Genomic DNA, 15641 nt, shown 5'->3' on the forward strand with positions numbered 1-15641 from the left:
TCAGCTTCCCCAAGACAGTTCTAATGACTCTCAGCATTTTGCTTTTGCATTCATTATCTTTCTCTGAAGTGTAGAGCCAGACAACCTCTGCCTGAGCTCAAGGGCTGTATACTGAATAGGATTCAGTATTTTCAGTATTCTTTATTTAACAAAATCCTAATTCAGTACATATTTTTCTTAGCCAAATTATCACTGTATTATTGAAACTTCTGCATTGGAAACAGTAATGCCCCCAAGTCTCAGTTTTCTCTCTAGCTAGTGAAAAAGTGTTTATATACTACTGTACTTTTTATTTCCATAGAATTTTCTTGTACTGCATATTTTAAATATAAATAAAAAACTTGATTGTGTCAGGAGTAAGGTAGTAGTAAAAAAATATTAAACAAAAAGTTGTGATATATTATTTCCTTTCTCATAATCCAAGAATACTGTCATACTATTGAGATAAAAATAACCTTAGCACAGTTAACAAATTGAAAACAATAACTTTCAAAAGATAACAAATGAAAGGTAAGTACGGCACTAGTATGTTAGACAGTCTGGATAAACTGGATGAGGTTCAACTGAGTGTGGCAAGATGAGGAGGAAAAAAAACCCAGTTGTATCAAATTTCAAAAGTCAGGACTGCTACAGCTCCTGAAGAGCCCTCGGGGAAAAAAACAACTGCTCAGTCTCTGCTGTTCAGTATTAGTGACTGGAGTATTTGCTCGCTGAGTTTATTTCAGCCATATTTTTTTAAGCAACTTTCATTGGGATTAATTATTATTATTAGTGGATTAGGGCTTGGTCTCTACTTCAGATGAAATGATACTCTGATACCTTATAAGGGAAAAAAGCCAAAAGAAAGATAATTAATGTTCTGAATAAGCCACATCTCTGTCTCTTTTGCTAAAAATAGTGTTTTCTCCACCTTATTGTTTAGCCACCTAAAGTTTCTGAGAACTGTCAAGTTTAGTTCTGTAGCACCAGATGACACCCCACTGCCAAAATGATTGTCAAAGTAATGCTGTGTAACACAAAGACTGTTCTCACACTAGCTCTAGTATTGCTACTATTAGAATCTAAAAATCCCAACAAACAAAAGCAAACCCCACAACAAACCCACCCAGTCTCACATAAAATCTGTGCCTAACCAATGTGCAGACTTCCTCTCCCAGCAGCTTCATTATTAAGGGATTAATCATATCCAGAACTAAGGATGTGACAAACAACATCAGCCGTGCCAGGACAGAGCAGCCTAACCTTTAACAGCTACATGAAGTTGTAAAGCAGGGGTGAGTCTTAGCACTGACACTAAGAGCAGGGCAGAACAAGCATTTAAACCATAAAACAGACTGTTAAAGTAAATTGTTCCACCTGCCTGAGAGTGATCCTGCTGTCATGTGTCTTCACTAAAAAAAGAGGTGCTAAATCCTCTTTATTAGCAGCAAGTGTAGAGGACATCAAAGTGTTTTTCTATACAATAATTTTAATTTCATCATTTTGTCTTAATTCCTTGCTTTTTAATAAACTCCTTTTTATAAGGGCTAACTGCCCTCAGAGTGAGGGGATACCTTAAATGGAAGAGCAGATTCTCCCACACTCTTGAATTTCTGCCAAGATACCTTGGGACAATGTCTGTTGAAGGAATGTGAACATGACATTACAGGCCCTTCACTCATTTGGAAGGAAGGAGGGAACAGAGCTGATTAAATTGACAGATTTCCTGGAAGAAGTGATTATTTTTCCCCCTACCTGGACCTCAACCAGCATGTTAATACTTTCACAACAGTAACAAATAACAAAGTAATAAAAATGGAAGGGGAAGCTGCAATCATCATAACCAGTTATAGAGGTCAAATATCTGAAGTACATGCTACTGCTCTGTTGTTTCCCTTTTCTTATTCTTTGCAGACAGCTCTAATAAGGAACATTAGAGCTCTTCCAATAGATACCTCAAAAAGGAACCAGCTAGAAGCAGCACATATCCTTGCAGCACATTGTTGGCATTAACAGAGTCCAAGTTCTGTGTTAGCTTTTTGATACAAAATCACGTTAATACAGGTGACAGGCTCTAGAGCACATAGCTATGGATCAGTACATCACAAAGCATTGTCCTACAGACTTGCTGAAATACAGTTTTCACTGTTTACCAGAAATGTAAAGTAAAGTATATGAACACTTTTAATAGGAAACACCTAAAATTTAATAAGACACAGAATTCATACAGTTTCATTTTTTTCATCCAGCAGAACAGCCCTAGTTTGAAGTGCATGGAGAGCTGTTCCTCTATATTGACTAACAGAGCTGGCTGTATGAATGCAAATATTTCAGTATTTTATGTGCACGCAAAATCTCCACTTTTCAAAACAGCTTTGCCACACATACTGCTGTACTGATGTTATGGTTAATCTCAAGTATAAAGAATAATACAGAATGAATTTTTTGAAACCTGAGTAGTAACTGAACCATGTAACCATTGAGACATTATTGCAAACCAAATTACACCAGAATTTGTAGCATAAGAGCTCTTCTGCAATAGCGCTTAAGACCACATCAATCTTTACCCCCATTTTTGCCAGGTAAGTGAGCTTGGAAAAGTTCAATACCTTCATCTGCCTCCAAATGAGAAAATGGTTGTTCACTGACTGAACACCTGCAAGTTACTGATGTGCTGGAATTGCTCTTTTCCCCACTATAACTCAAACCATTGCAGATCCAGTATGCAACAACTCTGAGTGTGGGTAAGATCTGTTTTAATAGAGTGTATCCTGGATAAAAACTTACCATAGTAAATTTCAAGAAATACTTACACTCACAAGCAGCTGCTATGAGACGACAAGCCAGATACGGAGGGTCACAAGAAGGGAAGAAAGGCTGAACTATGTAGTTAGCAAAGGTGATGGCAATGATTGCCTGACTAGTTGGTTCAACAATTAGAAGCGAGGTCCACAAACGAATAAAAGCAATGAAGCTCCCAAAAGACTCCAAGATATATGCATAGCTGGCTCCTGACTTTGTAATAGTGGTTCCGAGTTCAGCATAGCAGAGAGCTCCAAAGACTGAAAATAACCCTCCAATTGCCCAAATTATTAAAGACAATCCGTAGGATTTGCTGTAGAAGAGAACTCCTTTGGGAGAGACAAAGATACCTGAACCAATCATGTTGCCTACTATAAGGCTTATCCCATTTATTAAAGATATTTCTTTCTTCAGTTGCATTGTATTTTGGTCTCCATCCTGTGTTCCACTTGGATCTGTCCTTTCTGCTTTATTGACGGGGCTGTATTCAGCCTGTGAAATTTGTGATTTTGTATAATCTGTCCTTTCTGCCATTGCGGAAAGACTGTGAATTCTCCACGACTCCAAATCACAATCTAAAACAAAATATAGACAGCTGAAATCATTAAAAATTCTTTTATCCCAGGACTTTCCTGCAAAATCTTCTTTCCACCTTTCTACCCTATGATTTACAAATATAAGTTACTTCCTTTTGTTGCTTCATGTTTGGTTTTTTTTTTACACTAAGTTGAATTCATGCACAGTTAAACAGTAGAACCAACACAGAGAAACCAAGAGACAAATTCCTATATAACTTAGGATGAGAGACGAACTTCTACCATTAGGAAAATGAACAAACAAAACTTTAGGAAGGACAGAATTAAAGGACTCCTCTCTTACGAAGACCAGAAGAAAGAACAGAAAGGACAGTGAGATGTTACAGGTAAGGAAGCACCACAAGAGCAGGATGGAAGTTCTAAGCATGGACATAGATGCATTGCAATACTAAAAATACCAATCCAATTACTGTGCTTACACAGGTAATTTATGAGTTATCTAGTAACGTTATCAATGCAATGAGGGCTCTTGCTAAGGGCCACAGGCAGAGGTACTCACTCCACAATGCCCTTGATCCAACCCTTGATTTCTAAGTGACACCACAGTTCACTCCCTCCCCAGAACTGTTTCCAGATCTCACTGCCTCATTACCCAGTTATCTAAAAGTACAGACTGTACATAAAAACCCAGAATAGCTCAAATACAAATTTCTCCATTAGCAGTTGCATTTAACAGTACCTAAGGACACAGAAATTAACCTTTTTCCTCTGCTTCAGAACTGACTGCCTGGAAAAGAGCCACCTTCTTCTGAAGTCTCCACAAAATGCTCCTAAGCCTTCCAAAAGCAAGTTACTGCTAATAAAATGTCTTAGCTCAAGAAGGCATTGATAATTCTGAGTAAGACCCATTAGACCCATTTTAGATAAGTTTAAGGTTTCTAGTTTATCCGCTGCATAGGCCCTACATATCTACCAGAATTAATTCCGTGACTATTTGCCCTGTCCCTGATTAAACCTTTAGTGTATACTTCAGCCATTTAATATAGAATACAAAAAAATTGTCAATTAGAATAAAACCGCTAATCTAATGTGGATTTTGTGCTTTTTTGGAGGTAACACTAATTTTACAAAAGATTTTCTAACTACAACAATAAACTTGTCAACTGAGAGAACAAAAAACCTGAATAAGGGAATTTTGAAAGGTCAGCATACAGGCACCCAAACTACATGTGCATCTAGTAGCATATGAACATACAAGCTCTTGCAGGCACGACTTTCTGGAGAGAATATTCCTCTTTTATCATAAAGACTGGTATACTAAAGCACAGACAATCTGATCTGACATCCCTGAACTAGAATGAAGATATGAAAATTACAAAGATTATTCTCAACCAACTAAAAAAGTAACTGACTGAAATGGAGTACAAGTTTTTTATTGAAAAATATCATCTCCAACTCATGAATCTTTAGAGACTGTGTTCTTTTAAATAATGCAACGTAAGATCCTCAATCTGTTTAGTTGGATGCCTTCTGGTTTATTTTCCCCTCAATATACCAAATAAACACTTTAAAGATGCTTAATTACTAAATACACATTTTATCACTTATACCAATCAACATCTAGTATAACAGATACATCAGACGACATCAAATTTCACAGCTACAATTAGACCAAAATTTTTCAAATTTCCAGAAACTAATCACTGCCATTTCAGAACTTAAAAGCTTGAATACTATGAGGTACCTGCAACAAAATTAAATTTACTAGAAGAGAGGCATCCCCACAGTTTCTATAAATAAGTGTCAGCAAAACTGCAAAGGAAAAGCAAAGTAAATTTATCACACCAGTTGTTACCTGTTTCTCTTATTATTTATTCTTCCATCTATCTTGTGCCAAATTCATTTGCAACCACTTACCACCTGACTTTTCGTTAGTGGTGCAGTACAGCTAAGTCTTCAAAAATACACATGCTCTATAAATTCACAAGATTATTTGTTTGCTTTACAAGAGGAAGTTATTATCTGTAAATGCATATAATCATTAATCAATTATAAATATGATGCAATCATCAGAAAGCTCTGCAAAACAGCAGAACAAATAACCAAAGCAGCTGTTTCCATGACTGATTTGGCTGTAAGAAGTGGATTTAAAAGAACACTTGTGACCCATAAAAATATCATTTGACTCCAAACTGAGTCTTTTCATTTCCATGAAAAGAACTCAGGACGGGACACTAGTTTTTCAGAAGGTAATTCACTCTGAACAATTGTCAGCAGAAGAATCAAGAATACTACAGCTATTATTATGACATCCAACTGCCACTTGAAAAGATGCCATGTTTACTCTCAGCCCTTAGAGCAAAAGGACAAAACAGCGTAAATATGTTAAGAACTGCTCACGAATGTAAAACACTATTTTGGTAGTAACTACGCAGCTTTATGATTTCTTATTCACATATCCTAATCACCATTCCCAATTTCCCATTCTCCTGAACACCTTCCAAAGTACAAATTGATCAGAAGCATACACATGACTCGGAATACTCAGGCATTTTGATGATATAAGCCAATTGAATAATTCAAATCATATACAACCTGGTGGGTTAACGCAGAGCCAGAACTCTTCTTTGCACGAAGAGGAACCTTGATTTACCTCACGGTCTGGAGTTCAGAGGTCCATCTAATTACCTGCAGCTACAGACTCAGTCTCCCTTCAGATGCCTCCACCTCAATGAGCAGCACGTGAGTTCTATACAGTTCTGTTACTGATGACCTTGACTGTTTCTTGCCCTACTATCTCCACCCAGGAAAGAACAATCACAGTATATCTCAACCTAGCCCGTTTTGTCCCCCAACTCTCCTTCTGCCCCTTCGAGCCTGCTTTTGTTATTCCCAGTCTGGGGAATCTGCTAACTAGTGTTTACTTGACAACAGCTCACTGAAGGTTTGATACTTCATTCTCTTCTCTAGCCTTGTTTGTTTTATATGCCTTTTAAAGCCTTCAGGGCAGGAATTGCTTATTTGCCTGAGTCACATGATGCATTATACACCTCTGACAAAATCAAACCTGTTGGCAGGTTTTTTTCTTTCAAGTACTTCACTTAATCTTAAGTGGAATCAGAATCCGAAGCTTTGACCAATTGGAAAAAAACTGACTGACGAAGAGGAAAAGCAGAGACTAGAGAAAACTGAAGCTATGTCAGAAAAAACCAGACATATTAAAATCCATGATTCTGTCACAAGATCATTATTTCAGTGGAAACAGAAGAGAGGCTTGGACGAGGAGAACCGAGACAAATAGTATACATTTTCTTACATACAATAATCCTAATATATTGCAGCTAAAAATACTATCAGAACAATCTCTAACACTGCCAAAGCCCGGCCACAGGAGTGCTATGGCTAATGCAGGGTTCTGCCTTCGCACAAGCTAACCAACATGTGGATTTCCTCATCGCTCATCCTTGTGCAACACAGTGTCTTCAACCCTTTCTTTTTTTGCTGATCACTGCAGCCGTGAGGAATCTTTTTGCTGATATATGCAGATTTTTTTTTTCTGAACTGACTTTGCTGTAGGTACAGAAAGCTGTGATATGAAACCAGAACAGAGCGACCTGAAACCAGGATCACTTCACTGTTTCACCAAAAATGTATCTTCTGGTAAGGCCGTAACACCGCGGCCAGGTACCAGAGGAGCTGATGAGGGTGAACATGCAATTAGCAATGTACTAACACTGCATTACAGAGTGGCCCTCCTTTAAGAGGAGACCATCTGCCAAGATCCCCTTTCTCCCACTGAGCAGCACAGTTGACAGTTGTTCGACCTGGGATGAACCTGCAAGTGATTTAATGACCAGGATGAAGTACCAAACTGCTAAAAGCTTACTGTGTTTGCTGTGCTTTTATACAATACCCAATCATCAGCAAAGATTTCTGGTGTTCTTGCTTCTGTCTTCCTTAGCTCCTGATTGCATAAAACAACTCTCGTTCTAAAACAGCTTTACATACACACTTTGGCTATTCACATATACCAGATGTAAGACTCCTATTTCTGAACACAATTGGCCCTAAGCGCTAGATTCAAGATTGCTCTAAACAGCATCAAAGTCTTCAGGGAGTTAAGCACCAACAGAGCAAAGGCTGTAAGTCCCAGAAATGCTTATTCCTTGCAATGTGTATATCTTTAGGCATCTCATACTCTGAACATTTACATGGGAAAGGCTTTGAGTTTGTCTAGGATATATTTTTCTTTTTCTGGTGAGAGAAGAATCGCTCTACCACACTTATGCTTAACACAGGAAGCCCGTGCAAAAAACCAATTCCCAATGTAAAGATCTAATCACACAAGTCTTTTGTGCTTGCATAAACAAATATACCATCTTTAGCACAATAAAAAAAATCCTACCAACAAACTTTTTATCAAATAGAATTGGATGTACCATCAGTTTGTTTTTTTTTAAAGGTCAAGGTATGTTTATCATGTAAAAAGGTATGAAAGAGAAGTTATTATGACAATTTCTTCACTTGATAGTTTATCAGTATGGTAGTGATTTTCATATTTCTTCGTATTTTTCATTATTTTCATATTTCCAAGGGAAAAACCAGAAATAACCTCACACCAGGGACTTTGATCAGTCTTGATTTAGGCTGGGAGTGCACGAAGATGCTGCAGTGAAAGGAACATCTGGTGAAATCTATACAATAAGCCCCAGGTAAAGACAGAAGGAATAATAGTAGAGTTTGTTAAAGTAATTCACCTTATTTTTCATGCTGGGGCAGAAAAGCAAAAACCTCTTAAAAGGCGGGAAAATAATACCAAAAGGCACACGCTACACCCATGTTTACTCTTTAGGCGGCACTTATAGCCGCACCTGACCAGACTGTAGTTAATACACTTCACTTCAAAAACACATAAAACAATCAAAATCACTACTAAACGGCAGCAAGCAAAGGCGTGCTGGCCTGAGGGTCTCGCCGAGCTCAGCTCAGTGGCCTGCCCCACCACTGAAGGAACACGTGGCTCCACAAAGCCACCCTCGAGTCGCCACAAGCAGCACCCAGGGGCTGTCACCGCCGGCCGAGCCCTGAGCGGTCCCGCCGCACCAGGGACGGAGGTGCAGGGACTCCCGGCGGCCGCTCCGCTCCCCACAGGCGGTGCTCACCCTCTTTCTCCTTATAAAATAAGCGAGGTTCACATAGATTTCAAGCCTTCTGGACAGCCCCGGGAAGGAAATAGCTGCAGGCACCCGCCTCAGACGGGGGCTGTCTGAGTCGGGGCGCCCTTTAAGACAATATAGAAACACACACGGCATTTATCCCGCTACTACCGCACACTTCCAGCAGCCCGGGTCGCCAAAGCCGCCGCCCCAGATGCTCTGCAGGGCAGGCGCTGCCGCCGGCAGCCCCTGCACTAAGGCCGCTCCCTGCCCGCCTTCCCTCTCGGTGAGGAGAGCCGAAGGAAAGCGGGGGAGGAAAGGAAACCCCACCGGGGCTGTACCGGCCGGAACGCGTTACCTCCGCTCCCGCGGGGCTGTCTCGGGATGCTCCCCGCCCGTTGCCACCCGACACGCGATGGCGGCGCCTCCACCCCGCCCCTCCGCCGCGCCGGCCCCGCCGCCTCCGTCTCCGCCTCCTCGCCCCTCTCCGCCAGAGATCCACTATTTCCCGCCCGATCGCTCCGAGGGCGTAGCCGCAAGGAGCCCCGCAGCTCTGCAGGGGTTGCGGGGGGCCCTCCGGGTGCGCAGGGAGGTGTTCGCAGGGCCGGAGCTCCCCCGTGCCCCGCGGAATTCGCGTCGACCCCTCCGGTATCGGTGGGTGAGGAGAGCCTCGAGCGCCTCCCCCGCCACAGGCGGAGCCGGGGACCAGCCCCCTTTCCCGCGGGGGCAGGATGGAGAGGAGCCTTAGCGCGGACGGTACGGGAAAGGCGGCTTTGCCCCGCGGGCCGGGGCCCTGCCCTCACCCCGCGCTCCCTGAGGGCCGCGGGGACACGGAGCTCTGGTGAAGCCCCGGGGACGCCGCACAAAGTCACATGAGTCACACCTGAAAGGCCCTCGGGGTCGAGACTGAGGGGCCTGAGGGGGTGGAAACCTCAAAATCTGGTGATATTTTGGGTTTCTACTGCATAGGTCCTATGCGCCACTCACAGTGGATGTGGAAATGAAAATAGAACTGTTCCGGTGGTGTGTTCCAGCCTCCAAGAGGGGCACAGCTACACCCAAAATTTGGCTCCGTTAAAATACATGTCATGAACTTCCCAGAATCGTGATTAAAAGTGCCCCGTGGTGCCTGAGTACAATAGTAAGTTACTGGCCATTCAGCAGATACATCTGGAGTATAATGAAAGCTTTCTTGTCTTCCTCTAGAAGATTAATAGTTTTACCCTGTCTAAACCCCTGAACCCCAGGCCGCAGCCCCCTCTTAATGTTCTTTTATTGTCTTTTTGCTGCTCCCTGCGAGGTAAAGGGATGGTCAGTGCCTGGAATGACAACAGGGCTCAGGAGACAGGACACTCTAAAATTTAATTACTCCTCCCTTCTCTGGTCCACAGTTATTATCTACCCTCTGACACGGATAAGTCAGAGGCAAAGTTTTTCAATAGGGTAAAAGTCTTAGGGGCAAATAAAAATTATAAGGCTGCAAAAGAAGAGGGAGAGGCAAACTATGCACTGTAATACCCACAAATGTGCTGGTAAATGGAACAGTGGAGTCCAATTCTATTGCCACAAGGCTTACTTTTCTGATTCCCATTCTGCTTCCTCTCTTAAAGGTTGTTTTCCTTTGTTGTCACAGAGACTATCGGGCTACTAAGCAACTGCTGCGCTCATCTGTATCTCCAGATATTCATTACATTGTGTTTGGATAAAAATAAATTAAGAAAGTTTTTGTTGTTGTTGTTAAAAGCTGGCTTTTTAAGTGCACATAAAGAAGATGATTACATTAGTCTTTATTTCTAAACTATAAAGTACCATAGCAAAACAAACTGTGATTTGCAGAAGCCTGATCATCTCAGCTCCTAAATTATGTTTATCTCAACTCTTTGTTTGGCTTTTGTCAAACACAAACTATGCTAAATCTATTACCTGCTAAAGCTACTGGCAGTGTTGCAAAGCACCAAACAAAATCAGCCTGCTGCCTTCTGGGAGCTTAACAGCCCTGATAGGTGACTTCATTGTTTTTAAGCCACTTACACAGCACTGACAGAAGATAAAAACATAGATGTCATCCCCAGAATAAAATCAAATTCTTACAATATGAAATCGATGGTTGTTACAAAAATAATGTGAACCAGAAAGCAGTAATGATAATAGTGTTTAGCCATTCTACAAATGTGCCAGTCCTCTGTGTTCTGTAGGATTTTCAGGTAGATGGGTATTTGCAACTGTTGTCTTGCACATTAATCAAAAAGTGGATTGAGTGTAAAAGATGCAGCTGACTTCAGTTGTTGCTAGACTGCCTTTTAAACTCTCCTGTGATTGAATCTACTGAAAACAGAATTCACTCCTCAAAAAATTAGCTCATAAAATGTAAGCAAGTAATTATTCTTTATGAACACGAAATTGATAAGAACTGACAAGACGTAGGAAACAAATTATTAGGCATATACTGGAAGAATAGAGAATGACATCTTACTTTAGAACTTTGAAAAATATTTATTAGAGAAAGTGCCCATTTGGGGGTTTCAAAATAGAAGTTCACCTTCTGAATTATGACAACTTAGAACACTGTAGAGGTTGGCATGATAGATCCAAGTTAGGACACCATCATAAGGCTAGACAAGGCTTCTGAAATGTTTGCAAGTGAGCAGAAGCAAACCTCAGCATAATTAATCATCCAGATAGATATTTTTGTCCATTTTGATAATTATATTTTATAAATAACTTTTTCCATTTTACTGTGGAAGCAAAATGTAAGTCTGGACTCTTATTTCTTCTCTTGTTACAGATTACATAAATTGGATGGCTCTTCCCTGATGCTCCATAAATGGCCACTGGTAAGTTATGTTTATACAGGAGTGTGTATTCTCGAAGTGCTAGCAGACAAAAAACAGCTAAAAAAGATTTCATTTCCACTAGGGTCTTATCTGATACTAATTTAATCACTTAAGATCTTATCTCCTTTAGCTAATGAGAACAAAGTCAGACTGAGTTTTGGTTTAGTCTGTGAGTTTTGCCCTATCTGCTTTTTTGTCTCTGACTAATATTGCCTCTTAGATACATCTTAGAAAATGTAGTTCAACTAAAAAAGCATGAAGAATAAACCAATTAAATACCTGTAAACAAACCAAATTGAAATAGCATCAGATTACAGGAAACCAAATCCATATGATATTCATTAAATGGTTTTAGAACATGACAAAACCAAGGTAAAAATTGCTATTAAATCTAAGTGAATATGGAACTTTATACATCTTATACAAGCTTTGTAGTTGTTCACAAGTTCATTCTGGTGAGTTTAAGCATATCCTTACAGCATAAGTCCCCCAGGAATGTGTTGCTCATGTACTTAATTAATGGAAGAATGAGCGTGCACTGAGCTCCTTAAGGGTCAGCACTGAAGGGGTGCTGTGTAAATAGAAGTAGTACTCATTGCAGCTTGGAACTTGCAATGGAAATATTGCTTCCAGCCAGGTGTTTGATGGTTTATCCTGGTGCCTTTTGAAATTCTACCATGCAGAGTGAGTCCTGAACACTTTGATGTTCATTTTGAATTGTACATTCTGTGGACACACGAGTTATTCACAGGGGTCATGAAATTATTCAGTACAGTAAGTCTCGGAGTTTAGCCAAATACCAGCAAATAACAATTTTTATAAGTACTTAAAAGCAGAGATTATTTTTTGGTAGTTTTTCAACCTTAATTGTTTCAAACAACAAACACAGTATCAACCATGTATTTCAGGAAACACAATCAGTTCAAAAATAAATGTGAGTGCACCTGTTTCTTTTCTTTGGTTAAAGCTGAGTGACTTTGTTTACAAAAACAAATTCCCTGATCCTTTGTCCTTTCTTTCTACCTTCCTCTTTCCATCATACAAATTTCTGCGGTAGGTGGTTTTAGCAGGGTAACTGTGACTTACAGATGAGAGTGACTAAAGCACCGAAGTGCTACACAGTTAAAGGAAAAGGTCTAAATTTAGGCTTCTATATTTACCTTGCCTGCTCCTAGCTGCATATCTCCTCCTACTCCAGTGGCCTTCAGCATTTGACTGGTGCTGGCACTAGCCCAGCCCCCTGTATAAGGCAATTCTGCTCACTAAGCTGGCAGAAAACAATACTTTTATGAAGGTTGTTTTTTGCTATCATAATCACAAAAGTACAAATGTGGAGTAAGCTAGGAGCAGAGGAGGAGGTAGTAGAAAATATCCCTTTAAGGAACAGAAACTGTGGGGTGTCTCTGTCTTGTCCAACTGCAGTTATTTAAATACTCTGAAGATTAACTTAGTCTTTCTTTTATGGAAAACTTAGCTTCTCTAAACTGAAGTTTGTTAAAACAGACTGTAAAATAAGTTTTGACATCCCATCTTTTAATTTTATTTGTCCTATCTGGTTCTGTTGCCTTTCAGATACTTTTTTCTTTTCCCTGCCTCATTTACTCTCACCAAAATTTATTACTTGCCTACACATATCTTTGCACATTATTGCAAGCTGGTTTTGTTCAGTGCTGTCCATGTTGCAAAGCAGAAGTGAGAATAGATATCTTCTAAAACATGGACAAGTTTTCAAACGTTAACTTTGCCAGGAGGGCAAAGAAACACCAGCAAAAATATCCCCATCTTCAGGTAAACTTCAAAGGTCTCTAGGACTTTTTTATCACTTTTTTGATCAATGTCACAAACTTTATATTTTAATTTTACATTTCTCTTACTCATGTAATCTTCTCTATTACAGGGGGAATATGCAATACATCAAGTTTTCCTGGTCAATTTTGGGGGTTTATTTGAAAAAAATAGTCCCTTGTCTATATACTTGTTTTAAAACACATGTTTTGACTTAATGTTTTAGACAATCATTCAGCTTTGAGATCCTACCCTTTGATTATACAATTTGTCTTATCTATGTTGAATTAACTTCATGAGTATCTGGCTATTTATTAATGAGAGTGAATGAATCACAGTCTTTGTTTTCCTGGAAAACAACAAGGGAGTTAGAATCATTGTTTCACAAGTCTTAAAACACTGCAAGGATTTTTAAAGATAATGCTCTTTGTCCATGTCTATTTTGAAGGCTATTAAAAGTGATTATGTATAAAAACAAACTAAAGAGGATTTGTAGCTGTAAAAAATAGCATCTTAAGGATAAGTATTTTTTTGTTGTTTCAGGTCCTAAATTAGTATGTCGGTACTATGATTGAAGAATATGAAGTCCTTGGTTATAATGTTTGCAATCCAGTTCAACAGCACTTAAATAAATTTCTTCTGCATGAGACAGTTTTGGGTTGGGTTGTTCTTTCATCTTAAGTAACTCTGGCCTTCTAATACAACTTCTCAGACTTTCTTCAAAACAGTAAAGTTTCTTTCTGTTACAGACTCCTCTATATTATTGCCAGTCCTTTGTTGATATACTTGTGGTGCCTCTGTCTCTCTTGTTAAAAGCAGGAGTATGGCAGCTGAGAAGATTCTGATCACACTCAGCAGTAGTTGCACTGACACACTGTTTGCAAGCAGCTGGTTACTAGAGGCTGAAGCCAATGTCATCATTTTGTTTGTGTTATCATGCTGAGTCCAAACTTTGGCATTTAAATACAACCAGATGTTCCTTAGCAGAGCTACTTTGAATGCAGCATGTTACAGTGCAACCCCAGTAGAGCTGATCCCACCCTTCCATTTCTGCTTTTAGTGCACTCCTGTTACTTTTCTCTTAATTACTGGATTACCATGAAACTCTTGGGCCTTTAATAAAAGTTCTCTATGATTTTATTTAGAGAACTTACGGTAACACAATACTTTACAGTATACGTTCCATGAGGAAGGTTTTCCAGGTGTCTCACTATGTAAAAGTACACCTTAAGAATTGAGATGTAAAATATCTTAATGCTAAAAGAGTCTTTAAGAGTAGGGATTTATTTCCAGTCTGTTTGCCTTTGCAGTAAATAGGATAGCCCTATTAATGGGTTTAGTCTTTTGTCTGCCAGCATAGTTGTTCCAATTTCAAATCCATTTTTTGCTATTATTAGAAGGCATCCAGCCCTAAAATTAAAATGATGGTTGACTTTGCTAACTTTTCAGAAATGATTTCTCAGCAGGCTATTTGTGAGTGTTTTGCACTTTGTTCCTTTGCTCCCCACTTGGCTTTTGAGTACTTGGTGTGTACAGTGTCCCACAGAGCAAATTGTAGTGGACTAATTAAGAGCTACCAAGAGTTTCCCAAGTTATGCAAGATCCCCAGAACTATGAAAAGCTTTTTCAGCTTCCCAGTCACATACTGTTAAGTGCCATAAATCAAACCTTTGAAAACACTGAAGGCTGTGCTTCAGTCATTTACGGGTATACTTTAGTTCCAGAACAAAGTGTTTATTTTTGTTGAAGTTTACTGCTAGGTTTTTAGTACTACATTTTCTTGGTTGAAATCCCACAGGCTGTGAACATTCTGAATACCAGTAACATTGATTTAATGACACATGATCATTTATTGGTGACATTGGTGACATTGTTGTCTTTACTCTTACATGGGTCTGGAAGACTAAGTGAAGTGAGAACAAACACTTGGGCTTTGGTGTTAGAGCTTAGGCAGGAGGATAAAGGAAACTAAACCTCGTGTGTCATATTACACTCTGGAGGTCAGGGAGTTATTTTTACCTCAGTGTCACTACTATGGGAAACTGTGGAAGGCCTCAGCTTATGTTGAAACTATAGCAGATGGCCCAGTTTTTTGTTAAGATGGGCCATCAGTGTCATCTCATGCAACAAACATTATGATTGGAGTCCTGCAAGTGTCCTCACCCCACACATCAGTCCCTTGGTCATGTAGGTTTCTCAGTGGCACACTACATGAACCACTCTCTATTTGTCCTTACTACAAAGGACAAATTTTATTACTGAAGTGCTGTATCATTGGGGAAACTGGATTATTCTATGCTAGAGTGACATACATTGTAGATAAACCATGAGGTTGTGTCATTAAAACAAACCCCAAAGATTTAGATTGGGTGGTTGTACTGCAGCAATCAGGAGGCAGCTACATTGCATACTGTTGGAGTTAAATACAATGTAAATATACAGTATATAAAAATAAGCGTAATTATAATAAGCATGCAGTAAAATTACAGCTGTGAAATCCTGATAATTGCCTTTTATTTTGTTCCTTAAAAAGGCTTTCTTTGTCCAAG

At 39.6% G+C, this 15641-nt stretch overlaps 1 protein-coding gene and 1 long non-coding RNA gene across 4 annotated transcripts in view; one reads left to right on the forward strand and one right to left on the reverse strand.

The window, feature by feature from the left end:
* Nucleotides 1–9105, reverse strand: part of SLC7A6 (solute carrier family 7 member 6) — a 30108-nt gene extending 21003 nt beyond the window's left edge. Inside the window, exons 1-2 of one of the 3 annotated variants that reach the window (XM_063410957.1) lie at nt 8832–9105; nt 2793–3356 (exon numbers count right to left, since the gene is read on the reverse strand). In XM_063410957.1, the coding sequence (XP_063267027.1) occupies nt 2793–3315 (523 nt within the window). In that variant the 5' untranslated portion in view covers nt 3316–3356; nt 8832–9105. Of the gene's footprint in view, nt 1–2792; nt 3357–5912; nt 6259–8644; nt 8786–8831 lie in introns of those variants that run through there. The other 2 variants (XM_063410958.1, XM_063410956.1) reach the window with 2 other exon arrangements.
* On the forward strand, nt 9090–14264 carry LOC134557738 (uncharacterized). The gene is made up of 3 exons (XR_010082161.1): nt 9090–9229; nt 11259–11307; nt 13636–14264. It is a non-coding gene; the product is annotated as an uncharacterized LOC134557738 (long non-coding RNA).
* The last annotated feature ends 1377 nt before the right edge of the window (nt 14265–15641 follow it).

The sequence above is a fragment of the Prinia subflava genome, chromosome 13 (genome assembly GCF_021018805.1).
Source record: "Prinia subflava isolate CZ2003 ecotype Zambia chromosome 13, Cam_Psub_1.2, whole genome shotgun sequence".
NCBI lineage: Eukaryota > Metazoa > Chordata > Aves > Passeriformes > Cisticolidae > Prinia > Prinia subflava.